The sequence below is a fragment of the Amblyraja radiata genome, chromosome 26 (assembly GCF_010909765.2).
Source record: "Amblyraja radiata isolate CabotCenter1 chromosome 26, sAmbRad1.1.pri, whole genome shotgun sequence".
Classification (NCBI taxonomy): domain Eukaryota; kingdom Metazoa; phylum Chordata; class Chondrichthyes; order Rajiformes; family Rajidae; genus Amblyraja; species Amblyraja radiata.
The window spans coordinates 16026409-16046713 of record NC_045981.1 but is presented as its reverse complement, the minus strand read 5'-3'; the positions used below and the strand labels follow the sequence as shown (position 1 = coordinate 16046713).

Sequence of the window (20305 nt, the reverse complement as noted above, 5' to 3'; positions counted from 1 at the left end):
ATTAGTATGGATCAATTATTGAAGAGAAAATTAGATTGCAATGCATTATGTCAATAACAGGATGAGATTGAGGTTTTCTTCTTGGGGATTTATTTGCAATTCCTTTTTTTAATCTTATGAATCATCTGAAATGAAGTTGCTTAACTCAAAAAGGCCCGGCGACGTCTCATTTATTAATAAGAGGCAAACGCATTACTGATTTAAAAAAACACCCTTGTCGGCCATGTTGCAAGATGCCAAGACCTAACAATTACCACTTACTGTTGTCAACCTGATTGTCAGTGCAATTATAACAGGGCTGTCAACATTGGGTGAGAGTTGGGAGTGAGAAATTTGCGAGACCAAGCACGAGGGAGCATCGCGACCGGGGGGGGGGGGATGGGGTGGGAGGGGGGGGGGGGTGGGAGGAGGGGGGGGGGGGTGGGAGGAGGGGGTGGGGGGGGTGTGGAAGGAGGGGGGTGGGTGGGTTGTTGAGTGTTGCCCCCTCCCATTGGTATGGAACATTTGCATTTTTCAGCTTGAAATTGTGGTGCATACTGTAGCGAGTCTTATAACTTACACTTGAATGCAATATATATGCTTTAAATTGGATTGGAGCGTTTTTGAAAGGGGGGAGGCTGTGCGATCACTGATCACTGGCCTTGGGGGTACCCGGTGAGGGAGTGGAGCAACCGAGTGGGGAGAGGGTGTGGAAGAAGGGTAGGAACTTTTTGAAATTTGATGTATTAAAATCATGTTTTAGTGCACTGTAGAAGTATGATTTCAATGTTTTTTGCATGAAGTATTTTTAAGAGGTAACTTTTTAAGGGGTAACTTTATCCACACAAAGGGTGATGGGTGTATGGAACAAGCTGCCAGAGGAGGTAGTTGAGGCAGGGACCATCCCAACATTTAAGAAAAAGTTAGACTGATACATGGATAGGACAGGTTTGGAGGTATGGACCAAAAGCAGGTGGCGTAGCTGGGACATGTTGGCGGGTGTGGGCAAGTTGCGCCGAAGGGCCTGTTTTCACACTGTATCACTCTATGACTACATTATACCTCCACCATGCATGAATGCTTCAAAATCAAGTGATCAAGTTTTATTGCCATATACTCAAGCATAGAAACATAGAAAATAGGTGCAGGAATAGGCCATCGGCCCTTCAAGCTAGCACTGCCATTCAATATGATCATGGCTATTCATCTAAAATCAGTACCTCTTTCCTGTTTTTTCCCCATATCCCTTGATGTCGTTAGCCCCAAGAACTAAATGTAACTCTCCCTTGAAAACATCCAGTGAATTGGCCTGCACTGCATTCTGTGGCAGAGAATTCCACAGATTCACAACTCTACGTGAAGAAAGTTTGTCCTCATCTCAGTCCTAACTGCCCCCCCCCCTTTATTCTTAAACAGTGACCCATGGTTCTGAACGCCCCCAACATCGGGAACATTTTTCCTGCAGTTACAGTAAGTGAAAATCTAGCAGGCAAGCAGGATGCTTTCTCCAACCACCCCCATTTCAAGTCCACTACCTTCCCCCCCCCGTGTCATATTGTCACCTAGGCAAATTTGACACAGAGACTCTCTCTCTCCCCCCCCCCCTCTCTTCCGCTCTCTCTCCTCTCAACCCCCCTCTCTCTCTCTCTCCCCCTCTATCTCTCCCCTCCCCTCTCTTTCCCCCCCTCTCTCTCTCCTCTCTCCCTCTCTGTCTCTCCTCTCACCCCCTCTCTCTCCCCTGTCTCCCCCTCTCACTCTCCTCCCCTTCCCTCTCTTCTCTCTCCCCCCTCTCTCTCTCCCTCCTCTCTTCCCCCCTCTCTTTCCCCTCTCTTTCCCCCTCTCTCCCTCCCACCTTACTCTTCCCCCTCTCTCTTGTCACCCCTCTCCTCTCTCTCTCTCCCCCCTCTCCCTCTCTCTCTCCCCTCTCTTTCCCCTAACTCTCTTTCCCCTAACTCTCTTTCCCCTAACTCTCTTTCCCCTAACTCTCTTTCCCCTAACTCTCTCTCTCCCTCTCTCTCTCCCCCTCTATTTCTTCTCTCTCTCCCCCTCTTCTCTCTCCTCCCTCTCTCTCCCCCTCGCTTCCCCAACCTCTTTCTCCCTCCCTCTCTATCTCCCCCTCTCTCTCCCTCTCCACACACTCTCCTCTCTCTCTTTCCCCTCTCTCTCTGTCTCTTCTCTCACCTCTCTCTCTTCCCCCCTCTCTCCTCCTCTCTTCCCCATTTCTCCCTCCTACCTCACTCTTCCCCTTGCCCTCTCTCCCCTCTCTTTCTCCTCTGTCTCTATCTCTTTTTCTTTGCCCCCTATCTCTCTCTTTCCCCCGTTTCTCTCTTCCCCCTCTCTCTTCCCCCTCTCTCTTTACCACCCCTCTCTCTTCCCCTTCTCTCTCCCATTCTACCTACCCTCTCCTCCCTCTCCACCCCCTCTCCATCTTCTCTCTCTCCATTCACTCCCCCCCTGTCTCTCCCCTCTCTCTCCTCTCACACCCCTCTCTCTCCCCCCACTGTCTCCCTGTCTCCTTCCCCTCTCTCTCTCTCTCCACCTCCCTTTGAGAGTCTGTCCCTTCGGCAACAGAGACTCTCGCGGCAGCGGCGCCAACGCTTCCGACGCCTCCGACGCCCGGGACTTGCACTGTCCGGAGTGCTCCATGGCCGAAGCTGCAGCGAGCAACACTCCGGCCCCGGCAAACACTCGTCCGTCCCGGCTCCCCGCATCTGTTCCGGCCGCTGGTTCTGCTCCCATCCCTCCCGCAGCCCCTGCTCTCCGACACCCGCGGACCATGCAGTTTATCCGAGTTTTGAAATTTTAGTTGATCACAAAATTTCTCACCACTGAGCGTGAGAAATTTCTGATGAGCGTGAGGGCGTGAGAGTTTGCTTGAGGGCGTGAGTCTCACGCTCATAGCGTGAGAGTTGGCAGCCCTGATTATAAGAAACCATTTTGTTTTAGAATTGCAATAATGCAGTCTTAATTTAATTCATTTTAAAGGAAAGTGTTTGCATCTATATCACATTTTTCATACTTCTGACCTAAACTACTGTGTACTCAATTAACTAAGGCTGGAAACGTCAAAGGCTGGAGAGCATAGTTTCAAGGTGAGATGGCAGAGTTTCAAGGAGATATGCAGGGCGAATCTTTCACAAATAGAGTGGTGGGTTGGTTCCTGGAAAGCGCTGCCTGGGCTGGTCGTAGTGCTACGTACAATAATGGCATTTAAGAGACTTTTAGATAGGCACATGGATATGCAGGGAATGGGGTGATATGACTTACGTGGAGGCAGAGGAGGTTAGTTTAACCTGACGTCACGATCAGGCTGGATATTGTGGGCCGAATGGCCTGTTCCTGCACTGTGTTCTATGTTGTCTTGATGACCTGTTGCACTATTGCAAATATGGGATATGTAGTGGCCGGAGAAGTCTCTCAGCAGGCATTGAGATGAATGATCAGATAAACTGTGTCATGGATGAAGATTGAAGGACAAATATGGATTCAAACGTAAATTACAATCTCTTGCACTTGTTCAAATGTGTACAGCGTTATCTTTTACATCCTATCCAGTACACAGTATATTAGGTCATAAATATGGAAAATGTGATATAGATTCAATTCAATTCAATTCAATTCAACTTTATTGTCATTGCACAGATACAAGTATGGGTACAACGAAATGCAGTTTAGCGTCAGTCCATAGTAGTAGTGCATATAGAAATAAAAATACAGAATAAGCAAACAATGTGGACGGTGAGACTGGAGAAATCTATCGGCGAGACTCCGAGTTCAGCAATGTGATAGTGTTGTTGTAGAAGCTGTTCCTCATCCTACTAGTACGAGACCTGAGGCTCCTGTACCGCCTCCCTGATGGGAGGAGGGCAGGACAGAGCAGAGTGTATGGCGTCCTCTGTAGACCTGTTAGTCCGGTAGGCAAACTGATGGGGGTCCAGTGTGGGGGGGAGGCTGGCTTTGAGGTGAGCCAAGATCAGCCGCTCAAAGCACTTTTCAATGACAGGGGTGAGTGCCACTGGGCGGAAGTCGTTGAGACTCCCTGTAGCTGATTGTTTGGGCACTGGTACGATGGTTGATGTCTTGAGGCAAGTGGGGACGACACCCTGGGCCAGTGACAGATTGAAAATGTCAGTGAAGACCAGGGATAGTTGTCCAGCACATGCCCTGAGCACACGCCCGGGGATGCCATCGGGGCCGGCAGCTTTGTGCTCATTCACCTTGCTCAGTGCATCTTGTACAGCAGAGGTGGAGAGACTGAGGGGTTGTTCATTTGGGGGTGGAGCAACTTTGATGGCTGGAGCTTTGTTGTCCCGGTCAAAGCGAGCATAGAAATGGTTTAGCTCGTCAGGAAGGGAGGCGTTGTCTGGGGAGGGTGGGGGGGTGTTGACTTTATGGTAATCGGCAATGGATTTGATTCCTTGCCACATGCGCCTGGGGTCGGAGTTGTTTTGGAAATGCTCCTCGATCCGACGTTTGTGATTGAGTTTAGCATTCCTAATTCCCTTTTTCAGATTGGCCCTGGATGAGCTGTATCCCTCAGCGCTGACAGATCTGAAAGCGGCATCGCGAGCCTTCAGCAGGAGTCTGACCTCCCTGCTCTTCTGGTTAGGGAAGGTCTTTATCTCTTTGTGGGTAGTGACGTTGTCAGTGCAGAATTTTATATAGTCCAAAACGGTTGAGGTGTATGAGTTGATGTCCACTTGGGAGTTAAAGGTGGCCTGGGTGGCAAACAGACTCCAGTCTGTTTGCTGAAACTGTTCCTGTAAAACAGAGTGTTCTTTCGCGAGAAGGGTTTCGGCCCGAAACGTCGCCTATTTCCTTCGCTCCATAGATGCTGCTGCACCCGCTGAGTTTCCCCAGCAATTTTGTGTACCTCCTGTAAAACAGAGACAGCCCCCTCAGGCTAAACCTTCAGGTAGGTTTCACACGTCTGATCAGAGGTGTGTATTTGGGGAGCAGGAACAGAGAGAGGTGGCCAGACTGTCCAAGGTGGGGGAGGGGGAGGGCTTTGTAGGCTTCAGTAATATTAGTATATACTAAGTCCAGAATATTGTTTCCTCTGGTTGGATAGGAGACATGCTGGTGGAATCTGGGGAGTACAGTTTTAAGGTTGGAGTGGTTAAAATCACCCGTAACAATAAATGCCCCCTCTGGGTGTGCAGTTAGTTGTTTGCTGATAGCAGCTTGCAGCTCTTCTATTGCTAGCCTGGCATTAGCGTCCGGGGGTTAGTACCTTTCTTAAAAGTGAATCTACCTCAGACTGCGTTATTGCAATTCTAAAGCCAAATGGTTCTTAGGGGCGGCACGGTGGCACAGTGGTAGAGTTGCTGCCCTACCCGCCAGAGACCCGGGTTCGATCCTGACCACAGCTGCTGCCTGTACGGAGTTTGTGCTTTCTCCCCGTGACCTACGTGGGTTTTCTCCGGGATGTCTGGTTTCCTCCCACACTCCAAAGATGTGCAGGTTTGTAGGCTAATTGACTTTGGTAAATTGTCCCTTGTGTGTAAGATAGTGTTAGTATATGGGAATCGTTGGTCGGTGCAGACATGGTGGGCCGAAGGGCCTGTTTCTACTCTGTATCTAAACTAAACTACACAATAGATTACTGCCACTCAGAGCTCCTCGGTGCTACACTGAATAATCACTTGGGTCTCATGCTTAGATTTCTGGAGCATGACCCAGTGATCTCTTGAACTGCAAGTCAAGCTTGGTATTTAAGAGCTGTCGGAAATCCTCAGCAGGATGTTACTTTAGGACACTGAAATGGTAATTTGCTTTTGTTTTTGGATCAACAATAAGTTTGCCAGAGTTGGCCCGGAATACATATGATTAGATCAGGTGGTTTTTAACTAAAACATCAAAGGTGTCCACACCTTCCAGTCCCTCGGGTGCTCTACAACATGGGCAGGACAAAGCATGCCATTCCTTTGAATGGTACCTATGCAATAACCCTGAATTTGGTGGCACAGTGGTGCAGCGGTAGAGTTGCTGCCTTACAGCACCAGAGACCCGGGTTCGATCCTAACTATGGGTGCTGTCTGTATGGAGTTTGTACATTCTCCCCGTGACCGGCGTAGTTTTTCTCCAGGATCTCCGGTTTCCTCCCACACTGCAAAGATGTAAAGGTTTGCAGGCTAATTGGCTTGGTATAATTGTAAAATTATCCCTAGCGTAGGATAGTGTTAGTGTGCGCGGATCGCTGGTCGACGCGGACTCGGTGGGTCGAAGGGCCTGTTTCCACACTGTATCTCTAAACTAAACTAAACTAAACTAAATTAACTGGCTGTCAAACCTGTTGTAAATCATTAAAAATTAATTAACATTAAAATAAATTGTAAAAATAATTTTAATATGAAAAATGAATAAAACATAGAACACTTAATTAAAACGAACTAAATCCAATCAATTCAATAGACATAATTTATTGGTAATTGGTATTCTATTATTGTTTAGCAAAAAATTAAGCCAGAAATTAATTATGATTAATGATTTTAAATACTTGACAGTCTTGCATTTAACGTTGGCATTTAGTGTGTCCATATTAATTGGCGATTTTGAACACTTGAGAATGCTACAATTACTGACAGGCCAATTACCTGATGGTTAGGTGCAGTAAGCTGTAACTTAAAATCTCTCTTATGGCCAGCAATGTAGATAATTGGGTCTCACAGGGCCTAGGCCATTACAAAGAAAAAACTTGTTTGACGCAGTGGATTAATGGTGGCATTTGTTTTGCAATATTTGAATGAAATCTATCTTACATCATAATAAATTAAGAAATTAATATTTGCTCAATGAGAGGCAATTCAATTAATGAATAGGAAGGGCTGTCGGAACTAGGATGCTGGTTTACACGATAGACACAAAATGCTGGAGTAATTCAGCGGGACAGGCAGCATCTGAATGGTACCTATTCGGGCGGGCGGCGCTGATCAACAACGCGGGGTCCTGCGACTCCACCCGGCTCGGGAGCTGCGGACTCGGGAGCTGCGGACTCCGGCTGCGGGAGGCGGCTGATCAGGAGGTCCGGGCCGCTGAGGAGGAGGATGTTCACCGTCGGGGATCGGCGTCGGCGTTCCACCAGCCCGGCGTGAGGGCCTGAACATCGGGCCGCCCGGTACGGCGACTGCGGGTGCTCGGAAGGTCCAGACCACGGATGAACATCTGGGAAGATCGGAGGGGAGGCTGGCTGGACTATGGTGCCTTCCTCACCTTGGTGCCACTGTGTTATGTTCTGTCGTGGACTTTCTGTGTTTGTGCTTTTCTTTTTTTAATTCAATTTTATTTTGAATATGTTTTATTATTTATTATTTATTTATTTTAATGATACTGCCTGTAAGGAAAATTCATTTTGTTGTCTCTAATTGAGACAATGACAATAAATTTGAATACAATACAATACAATACAATACATCTCTGGAGTGAAGGAATGGGTAATGTTTTGGGTTGAGACTGACTGACTGAGTGAGCTACTTTGGTTCCCAGTGAAGCATTACCTCGGATTTAAAATGCTAATCCTTTTTTCATATCCCTCCCTGACCGCACCCTCCTCTATCCCAGTGCCATTCACTCCAAGAGAAGAAAATAGGAGCGGTCCATCCACCTGGTCCCTCTAGCCTGCCCCACCCATGGATGTTCTCCCTCTGTGCCAGTTCCCCTTGGCAATGAATGCCTTGATCTTGCAAGAATTGATCTTCCTTCTCACAAAACGTCCCCTCGGCATCCTCACTAATAGAAACAGCTCAGCATATCACAACTTGAGAGATGTTATTATATTGTGAGTGCTGTATAAATTCAGATTCAAGTTCAAGTTACATTTATTGTCACATGCACCAATTGGTACAATGAGATTTGAGTTACCATACAGGCATACGAATAAAAAGAACAATACACGATAGGATTTAACATGAACATACCCACACAGCAGAATCAACATTTCCCACTGTGAGGGAAGGCAATAAAGTTCAGTCAACTTCCTCTTGTTCACTCGCGGTCGTGGCCTTTGAGCCCTGCAGTCGCCGCTACGGCGGCCCATTGTTCAGGCCCTCTCGCCGGGATGATCGGAGCATCGGCGTCGGAACGGAAGAACACACCAAGCGGCTTGAAATCCGCTCAGGTTGGCATTGTCTGAGCTGGCATTGAAGTGGTTGCTTGCCTTGAAGCAAGAGTTTTTAGCTAATTCCACAGTGCTTCCCTTTAATCAATGAGCCATGCATCCTCTGCAATTTTCTGCTTCTATCAAAGGATTCTCTGCAGTTTAGTGCTGACATTCATTTAGATGGCAGATCACCATTTGTACTTGAGGAAATCTGAAATCAAATGTCATCCCTTTTGTGTTCCTTATCGTTGCGATCCTTCCTGTCTGAACATGAACCGCAGGAACTTCTGAGAATATTTTAACTTCGAGATATGTGAGTGGACTGCTGATATTATATTTGGCTCCTTAAAAAATGAATAACAGTGGACTGTTGAATTTATTTTTGCCTTGCAGCACCAAAAGAATAAATGTTTATTACTGAAACAAAATGATGGCTCATTATTAACTGGAGGTTAGGTTACTTCATTGTCATGTATTGGAAACAGATGAAGACTGGAGTGATGCAGAAGTTACTTGAGGGCTGACCCTTCATTTTTGTATATTAGAAATAGAAACAAACAACCACGTTTTAATTAAGAAGAATATTCTGCTGCTGATTCATGTTTAACCTTTCAGTATGAACGATGGCAATTGCATTCCACGGTGCGTTCAAGAACAAAGTGATTTTGTTTGCGCTAGTCTGGTCATAAGGGGGAAATCGTTTTAAGGAGGTTATTGGTTTGTGTGTTGATTTGCTGGTATTATAGAATTATGAAATAGATTGCAAAATAGAGATTTTATGTAAGGAAAGCACTTGACTGCAATTTAAAACTGGTGCCTGTTATGATTCCGTCTGATACGATCTAATGCCAGATCAGTCTGACCTGGTCTTGATGGACTGATGCCTGCATTTATAAATAATCTGATATTGCAATGTATTATCACATAAATTAGACCATCCTAATCACGTGACATTGTACAGGTTGAGTTGGAGCATATCCCATTCCATACATGTCTTCTAACATGTTGAGGGAGAATGTCCTATCCCATACATGGCTTTTGATGTAAAGTGCTGGAGTAACTCAATGGGTCATGTAGCATCTCTGGAGAATATTGCCTCAGAATGAAAGGACGTACCTTTAGAACAGAGGAATTTCTTTAGTCAGAGGGTAATGAATCTGTGGAATTCATTGCTGCAGAAGGCTCTGGAGGCCGTCAATGGATATTTTTAAGGCAGGGATTGATAGATAGGTGTCAGGGATTATGGGGAGAAGACAGGAGAGAGGGGTTGAGAAGAAAAGATAGATCAACCATGATTGAATGGCGAAGTAGACTTGCAGGGCTGAATGGCCTAATTCTGCTCCTATAACTTATGAACATGGATAGGTGATGTTTCGGGTCAGACTGAAGAATGGTCCCAACCCAAAACGTCACCTCTTCATGTTCTCCAGAGATTCTGCCTGACCCGCTGAGTACCTTCAGCACTTTGTGTTCATTTGTGTAAACCAGCATCTGCAGTTCCCTGTGTCAACTCTCTTCCAACATAGCCCCTTTCAATGCGTTCTTTCTCTTCCATTTTGCTTCTCCCTCTCTCTCCCTAATTTCTCTTTGTTTCTCGCTGTTTGCTTCAAGCTCCCTAAACCAATCAGAACCTTTCATTCGCTTCAGCTTAACTCTCCACCACTTGTTCTGTCCTCTCACAGCTAACCTTCCTCTATCTTTCCCTCCAGTGTTAATAGATTCCTTCAAATAGAATCCTTTGAATTCCAAATTCAACGCATGGAAGACAAACAATACTCGTTTGTCTCGAATTCATTGCCCAGGACCTATTTTGCGGGCAAAGCTTCCAATGTTATGTAGGGTGAATGGAGAAATATACTCCCCACCATATCAGTGAAGGCTTTTGATTGAAACAAACATTTCTTTAAGCAATAAATTATGCAATCCGACTAAAATCTTTCAAACTGAATGGGGAAACAATAATTAACAATATTTGCGAGCCGTTATTTTAAGATTCCAATTTATGATTCCTTCCAATAACTGGATACCTTGAACTTAAAAGGATTTATGAAACATGAATATATCTTGATATGGAGCAGGGTAGTTGTATTCTTTGTTGTATTTATTATTATCACGTTTTGTTTAGTTTAGTTTAGAGATACAGCGCGGAAACAGGCCCTCCGGCCCACCGAGTCCGCACCGACCAGCGATCCCCGCACATTAACACAACCCTACACACACTACGGACAATTTTTACATTTATACCAAGCCAATTCACCTACAAACCTGTATGCCTTTGGAGTGTGGGAGGAAACTGAAGATCTCGGAGAAAACAGCGAGACCCGAGTTTGATCCTGACTACGGGTGTTGCCTGTATGGAATTTGTACGTTCTCCCTGTGACCACGTGGGGTTTCTCTGGGTGCTTCGGTTTCCACCCACACTCCAAAGACGTACAGATTTGAAGGCGAATTGGCTTTGGTAAGTTGTAAAATTATCCCTGGTGTGTGGAGATTAGTGTACGAGCTTGATTGCTGGTCAGCCCGGATTCTGGGCCGAAGGGTCCGTTTCTCCAATCTCCAAAGTCTAAAGTCTTTAAAATGTTTTAAAAGCTTGTTCCATTTCTATTCCTGATTGTCCATTTTTATTTCCCAGGGTATTGTCGATTCTCCTCAAATGGCATTTGCACTCAATCAGGAGTCGAAGCCAATGAAAGAAAAGAAGGAAGATGACGCTGGAGATTCCCGGTTGCAGGACGAGGAATTTGCCATACGGATAGGTAGAGGTGCATTATCAGCAGGCAAGCATTGTGCCATATCCCGACAAAACAAAAAAAAAGTTGAATCAACTATTAAGAGCGAGAAATTGCATTTAATGAAATGAAGAGTTAGGACAAATGGCAATCATAAGTTTTGGTCCAGTTCTTCTGGTGGCTCATTTTCTCAGTCTTAATCAGTAATGAATGGCTTTGGAGAGCTCTTCATTCATTTGGTTGTGGTCTCTTATCTAATCTATTCTAATCTCTCTAATTGATGTGGTAAATTATCTGCTTTGAATCTGGTTGAACATTCAAGACTTTAATCTGCTTTTATCTGCGATTCAAGGAGTGTTTCTTAAGTGAGTGCAGGCTGTAGTGGGCATTAAAGGATTATCCAATACGCCACTGTTAATATTCCTTCCAAAAAAATGTCAAAATCAATAATAATATATGAATATTGATACCTGAAATAGATTTCCTTGCAGATAAACAAAGGGCAAAAAAAGTATTATTCCATCTAATGTTAGGAAGACTTTTTTATCGCAAATTCTTCAAAATCATTTGTTTTATATTTTAGTGGTTTTAAAAGCCCTTGCCACTGCAAAATCATAGAGATGATGAATGCTCAATGGAATATTAGTATTAGTAAATAGCATCTTTACCCCGAAGAATGGAAAAAAAATCTGTATATCCTATTGATTGAAAAGATTGCCCAATATCTTATTTTTTTTGGAAGAAAGCTTAAGAGGGCTAACACAGTACTTAACAATACAAAATACTCTTGTTTATGGGTAAAGTTGTTTACACACTGTCACACTGAAGCTTGAGGCATCTGATTACTTTAAAGGCAGACAAAAATGCTGGAGAAACTCAGCCGGTGAGGAAGCATCTATGGAGCGAAGGAATAGGCGACGTTTCGGGTCTAGAACCTTCTTCAGACTGATGTGGAGGGGATGGCGGGAAAAAGAAAGGAAGAGGCGGAGACAGTAGGCTGTGGGAGAGCTGGGAAGGGGAGGGGAGGAGGGAGAAAGCAAGGACTACCTGAAATTGTGTCCTTGTAAATTGTAAACTCCCAAGCGAAATATGAGGTGCTGCTCCTCCAATTTCGGTGGGACTCACTCTGGCCATGGAGGAGGCCCAGGACAGAACGGTCGGATTCGGAATAGGAGGGGGAGTTGTTTGTGGTTGAGTTATAATGTTCAAGGTGTAACTCTTACACTTGTGCAATCTCAGTAGAGCGAGACTGTTCACTAAAGTGCAATAGCTTTTTTCAATCAGCTTCACTGAAAAGCAGATAAACTTGTTATTAAATGTGGCAGATTGTTCAAAAACTGGCTGTCCCATTTACCCACATGATGAAAATGATTATTATTCAGAGGCAATTTGTTAGCTGCAGAATTATTTGAGATATCTTGAAAGGAATGTGAAGTACAATGTAAAAATGCAATACATTTTTTCCTGCATCTTTATTCCAAATTAATGCCAAAAAAAAAGTATACAAAAGTCATACTTGAAGTTATGATGTCGCACACACAATCTAAGTTAACAATTTGCCTCTGTTAAATCATGCCTCAGATACGGAACACATTGACAGCTGTATTCCATTTCTGATGCTCCATCGAGTCCAAGTTATGTTGAGAGATTGAAAACCTGTTCACCTTGCAGCAATGCTAAGGAATGCTGGATTAAGGCATGTTCATAATCTTGAAGGGTTTTGTTAGATTATACAGTATGTGGAGAAATTGTTTCCGCTGGCAGAGTTGTAGCTATGCCAGAGAAACAGGGTTTCAATAATTGGTCAGAAGTAAAAGGAGGAATGTAGACACAAGGAACTGCAGATGTTGGTTTACAAAAAAAGACACAAAGTGCTGTAGCAACTCACTGGGTCAGGCAGCATCCCTGGAGAACATGGATAGGTGATGTTTCGGGTCGGAACCCATCTTCAGTCAAAATCGGTGAAGTGTTGGAGGCTGAAGAGAGACCTGAAAGAATATATACTCAATTAGGCAAGACATAAATAGGGTAGACACATCAGAGGGTGGTGGAATGTGTTGTCTGAAGCCAGCTTGATGTTTTGACTTGTGTTGGAAGGAACTGCAGATGCTGGTTTATACCGAAGATAGACACAAAATGCTGGAGTAACTCAACGGGTCAGGCAGCATCTCTGGAGACGATCCCATCCTTTTTCTCCAGAGATGTCGCCTGACCCGCTGAGTTACTCCAGCATTTTGTGTCTATCTTTGGTGGTTTGACTTGAGTGGATTCTATGCAGTTTGCAAGTTTTAGAAGTTGCATGGAAATTATTTAGGTCTCATTAAACCTATTTTAGGAGATCAAGTTACCTTTCCTAGTCAAAATCCAACACTGTATTCAGTAAAGCGTTAGCTTCTTTCAATGCACGTCTGGCAATAGATGAGAATTGCGAGAAAAGAGTAACATTTGGAACGCTTGGAGTAACCAGTATGATTATTGTCATGATTTATAGTCGTTGTAAAGCATTCAAGTGGTAATACTGTGAAAAATGTCACAACTTCCTGAACAAAAATACATTTGCTAATATTCTGGATTATGATTGAATGCCTTGATAAATTGATTGGATATGAAAAATTATGCAGCGCGTTCAAGTGTGCACTATGATAATGTGTTAATAAAAAAGGGATTACAATGCCACTAATTTTATAATGCATGATTTTTTAATGAACGCGTGGCAGCAGGATCCTGTAACGTGTGGAAAAATCCAGGGAGGCTTAATCTCCAGCCAGTCTAATATTTTAATCAATCATAATCACAATCACAATAATACTTTATTAGCCAAGTATGTTTTGCAACATACAAGGAATTTCATTTGCCAAGTCAGTCATACAAATAAAAAGCAACGGAACACACAAAACACATTTGAACATAAACATCCACCGCAGTGACCACATTCCTCACTGTGATGGAAGGCAAAAAAAGTTCAATCTCTTCCCTTAGCTCTCCTGCGGTTGGGGGCCCGAACCCTCCGATGACGGGACGATCTTCACTCCCGTAACCGGCAGCGTTTTGGGCCCCTTGCATCGGGGCGATCCAGTTCCTGCATCGGGGGGATGTCAGCTCCCCGCACCGGCCGATCGAACCCCGTGTCGGGGCTGATCAAGCCTGTGCGTTCGTCGGAGATCCCGACTAGTCTCTCCCGAGACTGCGAGCTCTTGATGGTAAGTCCGCAGGCCGTGGTTGGAGCGATCCCAGGCAAGGGATCGGTGCCGGTATTAAGTCCGCGCCCCACGATGGGGCCCAAGGTCAGTCCGAGGAGGCCTCCAGCTCCATCGATGATAGGCCGCAAAGCGACCTGAGACACGACCCTGAAACATCGTGTCTCCAGCAAAGTACGAAACTGAAAAAAAGTTTCCCCAGACACTCCCCCCTACCCTCCCCCCACATAAAACAAACCGGGAGAACATTTACATGGTCTTATAAAACGCACTCAAAATAAAAAAAAGATGAAAAAACAAACAGACTGTTGACTCGGCGGCCAATCGTTCGGCACCCCTGGTGGAAAGAGAATCGATTTAATTTTCAAACTTGGAAGCAGACTCACTGATATTTGGAGATCTGGGTTTTTTTATTGGAACGATTACAACATTTCCCTTTTGTTGTAAGCAACTTCTTTGTAAGTCCAGGCACAGCCAGTTTTCTGCATAACCCCCCCCCCCCCCCCCATTGCTACCTTATGTTTTAGTTCAAATTAAACAATATCAATTCTAGAGATTTTGCTGGTGCACAATGTGGGCGATTTCCTGCTGATCTTGTCCACATCAACAAAAGAAGGCATCAATTTACTGAATTATAAGTAACTTTGACTTTGACTCTGACATCGGGGGGGGGGGGGGAGTGCAGTGGAGAGAGAGGTTTTTTTGGCCTTCCATCACAGCAATGTGGTGGATGTTTATGTAAATTATGTTGTGTCTTGGGTCTATTTGTTTGTAATGTATGGCTGCAGAAACGACATTTCGTTTGGACCTCAAGGGGTCCAAATGACAATAAATTGAATTGAATTGTATTGTAATTGTAATTGTATTGTATAAATATGCAATTCGATTAACAGTTAACAAAGAGTGCCATTATCTTAATTATTACTGAAGAAAATACTGCTGTCTTGCTGGAGTTGAGGACAGCAATATTCACCACCTTGTGGTTTAGGGGCACTAGAACAACACTTTTTTTGCATTCGTGGGACTCATCCTTGTCGTGCGTTTGATTGAGTGATCCTCTGCTCTTTATGAGAGCAGAAGAGCTCCTCAGACGGGCAGTCTTTTTCAGTAATTTGGAATAAAGATACAGCAAAAAATTGTGTTGCATTTGAGCGCTTGTCGCCTATACTCGCTGGAGTTTAGAAGAATGAGAGGGGGACCTGCTTGAGCTAACAGCTCAGTGTGTCCATAGTTACAAATGAGCCTGAAATCTAACTCTCGTGAAACATGCTTATTAGTTTTTATATTCCAATTAAGGATCATTTCAGAGCACTCAGACTATGAGGCTGAACCTTTATCCCTCAAGCTTTACTGAGTTTCTAGTCTCTGTGCTAATGGGCTTACCAATAATTTTTAATGCAGTTTTTGTGCAGTTGGCTCCTATTTCTGTCCGATGAGAGCCGTGTACAGGTTTCCATTTCCCTCTTATCCATCTGATGCATTCTCAGACAGTACAACATTGCGATGTAGAAGCCAAGTATACACTTCTAATGGAGTTTTAATTTTGGATTTTGCTCCAATAATTGCTCCATGTAACTCATAAGTTTAACACCAGCTCAGAGGATACATCTTAATTGAACACCATAGGTAATTTAACAATTACATTGTCCATTGGAATGGAAGAATATTTCTGTGATGTTGCTTGCCAAGTGTTCTGCCTTGGGAAATCAGAAAATACTGGTTATAGGAACTGACTTCTTTTGGCTGGTATCACGTTGAAATGCTGTGATTTATAAACATTTGCAGTGTGGCTAGCTAGCAGACGAGAACAGAAAGGAGAAAACACTGGAAAACAGACACAAAAAGCTGGAGTAACTCAGCGGGTCAGACAGCATCTCTGCAGAAAAGGGAGAGGCGACATTTCGGGTCGAGACCCTTCAGCCAATTCCTTTTCTCCAGAGATGCTGCCTGTCCCGCTGAGTTACTCCAGCATTTTTTGTCTACCTTCGGTGTAAACAACATCTGCAGTTCCTTTCGACACATCTGCAGTTCTTTCCTACATAAGCACGGGGAAACAGTCGTTTTTTGAGAGAGGATGATCTACAGTGGCGTTTTCCCAGCGATCAGTGTTGTGACCATTCCATATAACACAGTGATTAATGGCTTTAACATTGATTGTAAGGACAATATTTCTTAAAGGCAGAATCGCTGGCAGTGTGGTAAAAAAGTGAGAAGAGTGGCTGAGTGGGCAGGAATATGGCAGCTGGAACCCATTGCAGTGAAGTGATGTACTCGTTAGAAGGAATGAGGGACAATATGGACTAAATAGAACAATTGAAAAGGATGTGAAGGAATGAAGGGAGCTGGGTTTTTGTTCACGTGAATCCTCGAAAATAACTCCATGTTTAGAATTATTCATTAAGCCCAGGGGATCTAGTCATTTATCAACAAAGGTATGGATTACAAAAGCAGGGAAGTTTCATTGAACCTGCAACATTGGTTAAAACATAACAGGAGAATAGCTTCTAATTTGGTCACCTGTCTTTGGGCAAGATGGAATGATTCAAAGAAACTGCAAGGAATCAGGCCCTTTGGCCCAACAGCTCCATGCTGACCATCGATCAACCCATCACACTTTTGCATCCACTCCCTGCACACTCAGGGCAATTTACCTACAAACCGGCACATCTTTGGGATGTGGGAGGAAACCAGAGCACCCAAAGGAAACCCATTTTGTCACAGGAGCAACTTGAAAACTCCACACAGACTTGAAAACACCACACAGACAGCACCCGAGGTCAGGATCAAACCAGGGTCTCAGGCAGTGTGAGACAGCAGCTCTACCAGCTGTGCCATGGTGCAAGATGACATCCTTTCCTCTATCTTTGAATCTACCTGAGCTCTGTGGAGGAAGCCTAGCCATCAAACAGACTGGAGTTGGAAGTGAAAGTCACCAACCGCTGGGATGCAGAGCAAGACTACTCCATGTAGTTGTCAGAGACCCTGGTTCGATCCTGACTACGGATGCTGCCTGGACGGATTATTCACATTCTCCCTGTGACCGCGTCAGTTTTCTCGGGGTGATCCAGTTTCCTCCCACACTCCAAAGACGTACAGGTTTGAAGGTTAATTGGCTTCGCTAAAATTGTAAATTGTCTCTAGTGTGCAGGATAGTGTTAGTGTACGGGGTGATCGCTGGTCGGTGCGGACTCGGTTGGCCAAAGGGCCTGTTTCCGCGCTGTATCTCTAAAGTAAAGTTTTAAAAAGTACAGTCCTTTCCTAAGGAGCCGAATGCTGGTCATAAACCAATTGGTGATCTCCTTGCTGGGGCACCAGGCAGCATCTGTGGAAGGAAATGGTTAGTTGACATTTTGGGTTGAAACATCACCTAGACTGAGTTTGTCAACTGCTCTCCTTTTATTGACACAGATTCCAGCATTTCCAGTCTCTTGTGCCTCTGTCTACCTTTTCTTGTTCTGCTCTGGATGCTTCTAGTTTTATATATCTGGTTTTTAAACCTCCCATCCCTTCCGGCATCATAAGTTCTGTGTTTCCCAGAGTATATACCCTTGGCTCTTCTCTCTCCTTCATCCTCCTGCTACCTCTTTGGACATCCGGAGTGATCATTCATACGCTTCTTGTAGACACCAAGCTGCATCTCCCTGCAATGTGTTCTGGTCTCCACTGTGTGGCCCAACCACTTGTTGACAGCCCAGATTCAATGCTTCTTAATTTCCTTTATACTGGTCCAGTTACACAGTAGCCCTCTGGTTTTATATACTCTACTTTCTTTTATGAGCCTTGGAGAAAGGCACCTAATCAAATTTAGGGAGTGGGCTACATACGATCATCTAGTATTCCTGTCTCAATTACACGAGACATACAAAGCATGCAGACACCAATTTCTAAACATTAATGCATAAAACATTTCCTCTCCTCTCATCCTCTCTCTTGTTTTGACTCCAATTCCTTGCGCATTCCATTTCTATCTACTCACTGACACTCCCTTCTTCCTTTGCCACCCTCTCCCCATTGTTGATAAAACATATTGTGGCTTTAAACTAGTAAACAAAATCTGGGACTTTCATGCCTCTTCTCTCCTTATCTCACAGCTTCTTGTGTCCTTTTCATCTCTGGCCTTTGTCCACCCATTAGCCAGTCAGCACCCCCCTCACCTGTATCCACCTATCACTTGCATGGTTTTGCCTCGCTTCCAGCTTTCCTCCAGTTTTTTCCTCCTTATTACAATCAGTCTGAAGAAGGAAACGCCGCCTATCCATGCCCTCCAGAGATGCTGCCTGGCCCGCTGAATTATCCTCACACTTTCGGTATTTGTTTGGAAGTAAAGAGCGTTTGGGTAGAACTTAAGACAGAAGATTTCATTTGTTACTGCAGTCAATGGGTCTGAAAGGTAGTGTTTCCCTTGTGTGCTCTCGCAAAGAACGTGAGGTGTTTCATATCCATCACTAACTAACATTTTTCGAATTAGCATGTATTCAGGAAAGAATTTTGCGATGTTGACTTGCGAAATAAGGAAAGATTATAAAACCTAATTTATTTTCACTTTAAGTAAATGTCTTAGTTGCTGTTATGAATTACATTATTCTTGCAGATTGACTGGATTCCCCATGTCAGTTGCCGGCTGTCTCACTGTGGAGATTTCCGGCTTAAAACAGCTTGCTGATCTTACAGCCAGAGGGAACACGCTCTCCAGCAAATTCCCTGCTGTTCAAGTTAAGAGTCGGGAGATATTTTAAATGTCAGTGTGAAGAATAGGAAATCAAATTGAATGTTGGCTGCATCCAAGCACAAACTGAGAGGGACAAACGGGCACATGGAATGGCAGCAGATTAAGGAAAGCACAAAAACAATTGCATTTGTTTAAACACAGAACTGCAGATGCTGGTTTATGCCAAAGATAGACACAAAGTGCTGAAATGTCACCCATCCTTTTTCTCCAAAGATGCTGCCTGACTAATCCGATCTGGATTTGTATAAATCAATTTATCCTAAATGAAAGTGCACAGTTAATTTTCTCTTTCAGTGATATTTACCTTATCATTCTTTGGCAGCGATCTGAAGTACTTAAAATAACGGGAGGATTTTCTTTGTTACAATTGGGCTCCATTCAAGCTCAGGGATATTATGTTGGCCTGTTTCTTTCTGCTATATGATACAAGAAATGTTTATTTTGTCACAGGCAGGGTATTGGAATTTGGAGGTCATGTCATTAGGATTTGGTAGTAAGCATTTCTCCGGAACATTTTCTGCAGACTGATGTTTAGTTTAGTTCAGTTTAGAGATGCAACGTGGAAACAAGCCCTTCGGCCCACCAAGTCCATGCCGAACACTGATCACCTGTATGACTTCATATTATTGGACCAGGAATTTTTTATTACCATTTTTAGTTCTGGTTATTACTTCCATTTGACATGACTCAATGATACACAGGGGCAGCCTGGGTCACAAGGACCTGACATGAAAATCTGACTTTATGCAAATTCCCCCATTCAAAGCATTTATCAAACTGGAAATTTAAATACTAAAATGTTTCATACCAATCATTGATGACCAAATATAGTATACAATAATAAATATATGGATAGAATATGCGTGTGTGTACATATGTGTATATATATACATATAATATATGTATATACACATACTATATTAGTGGATGCAGAAACATGTAAATTCACATTATTAAAATATCTCACCTAATGCAAAAAATGCTATAATGTATGTAAATAGTCCTCTCAGTGCCAAATGAGATCTTAGAAGATCAACAATGCCATATATCCATCACCCTCCGTGTGAAGAAATTTGCCCATCATGTCCCTTTTAAATCATTCCCCTCGCATTACTATAAGATTGTCCATCATTCTCCTACACTTCAGGAAATAAAGACCTAGCCTGACCTATCTGTCCATATAGCTCAGGTCTTTGAGTCCTGGCAACATTTTCATAAATCTTTTTTGCATTCTTTCCTGCCAATATTGTCAGTCCAATTTCCAGTGCATTACAGCATTTGTTCCTTGAATCTAGGGTACATTGGTGAGGTGGTTGAAGAGAGAAATGCAGTGTGGTAGGGGCTGGGCATTAGGTAGTGGTAGGACATGAATACAGCTTACTTAGTTTCTCTCCTTCAGAAGTCATAGAGAGCCGTACAGCACATACACTGACCCTTTAGCCCAACTTGTTTATTACTGACCAAGTTGCCCCAACTAAGCTTGTCTCCATTTGCCATTTTTTCCAAAGCCAATTACCCTACAAACTTGTGCGCCTTTGGAGTGTGGGAGGAAACCGGAGCACCTGGAGAAAAC

The 20305-nt window shown here is 43.9% G+C and overlaps 1 protein-coding gene across 2 annotated transcripts in view; it reads left to right on the top strand.

Annotated features, from left to right (window-relative positions):
- The window catches only part of slc39a11 (solute carrier family 39 member 11), a 518123-nt gene that overhangs the window by 144305 nt on the left and 353513 nt on the right, over positions 1-20305 (top strand). The window contains exon 4 of one of the 2 annotated variants that reach the window (XM_033044305.1): positions 10710-10854. In XM_033044305.1, coding sequence (XP_032900196.1) covers positions 10710-10854 — 145 coding nt within the window. The remainder of the gene's footprint in view (positions 1-10709; positions 10855-20305) is intronic. The other variant, XM_033044306.1, reaches the window with a different exon arrangement.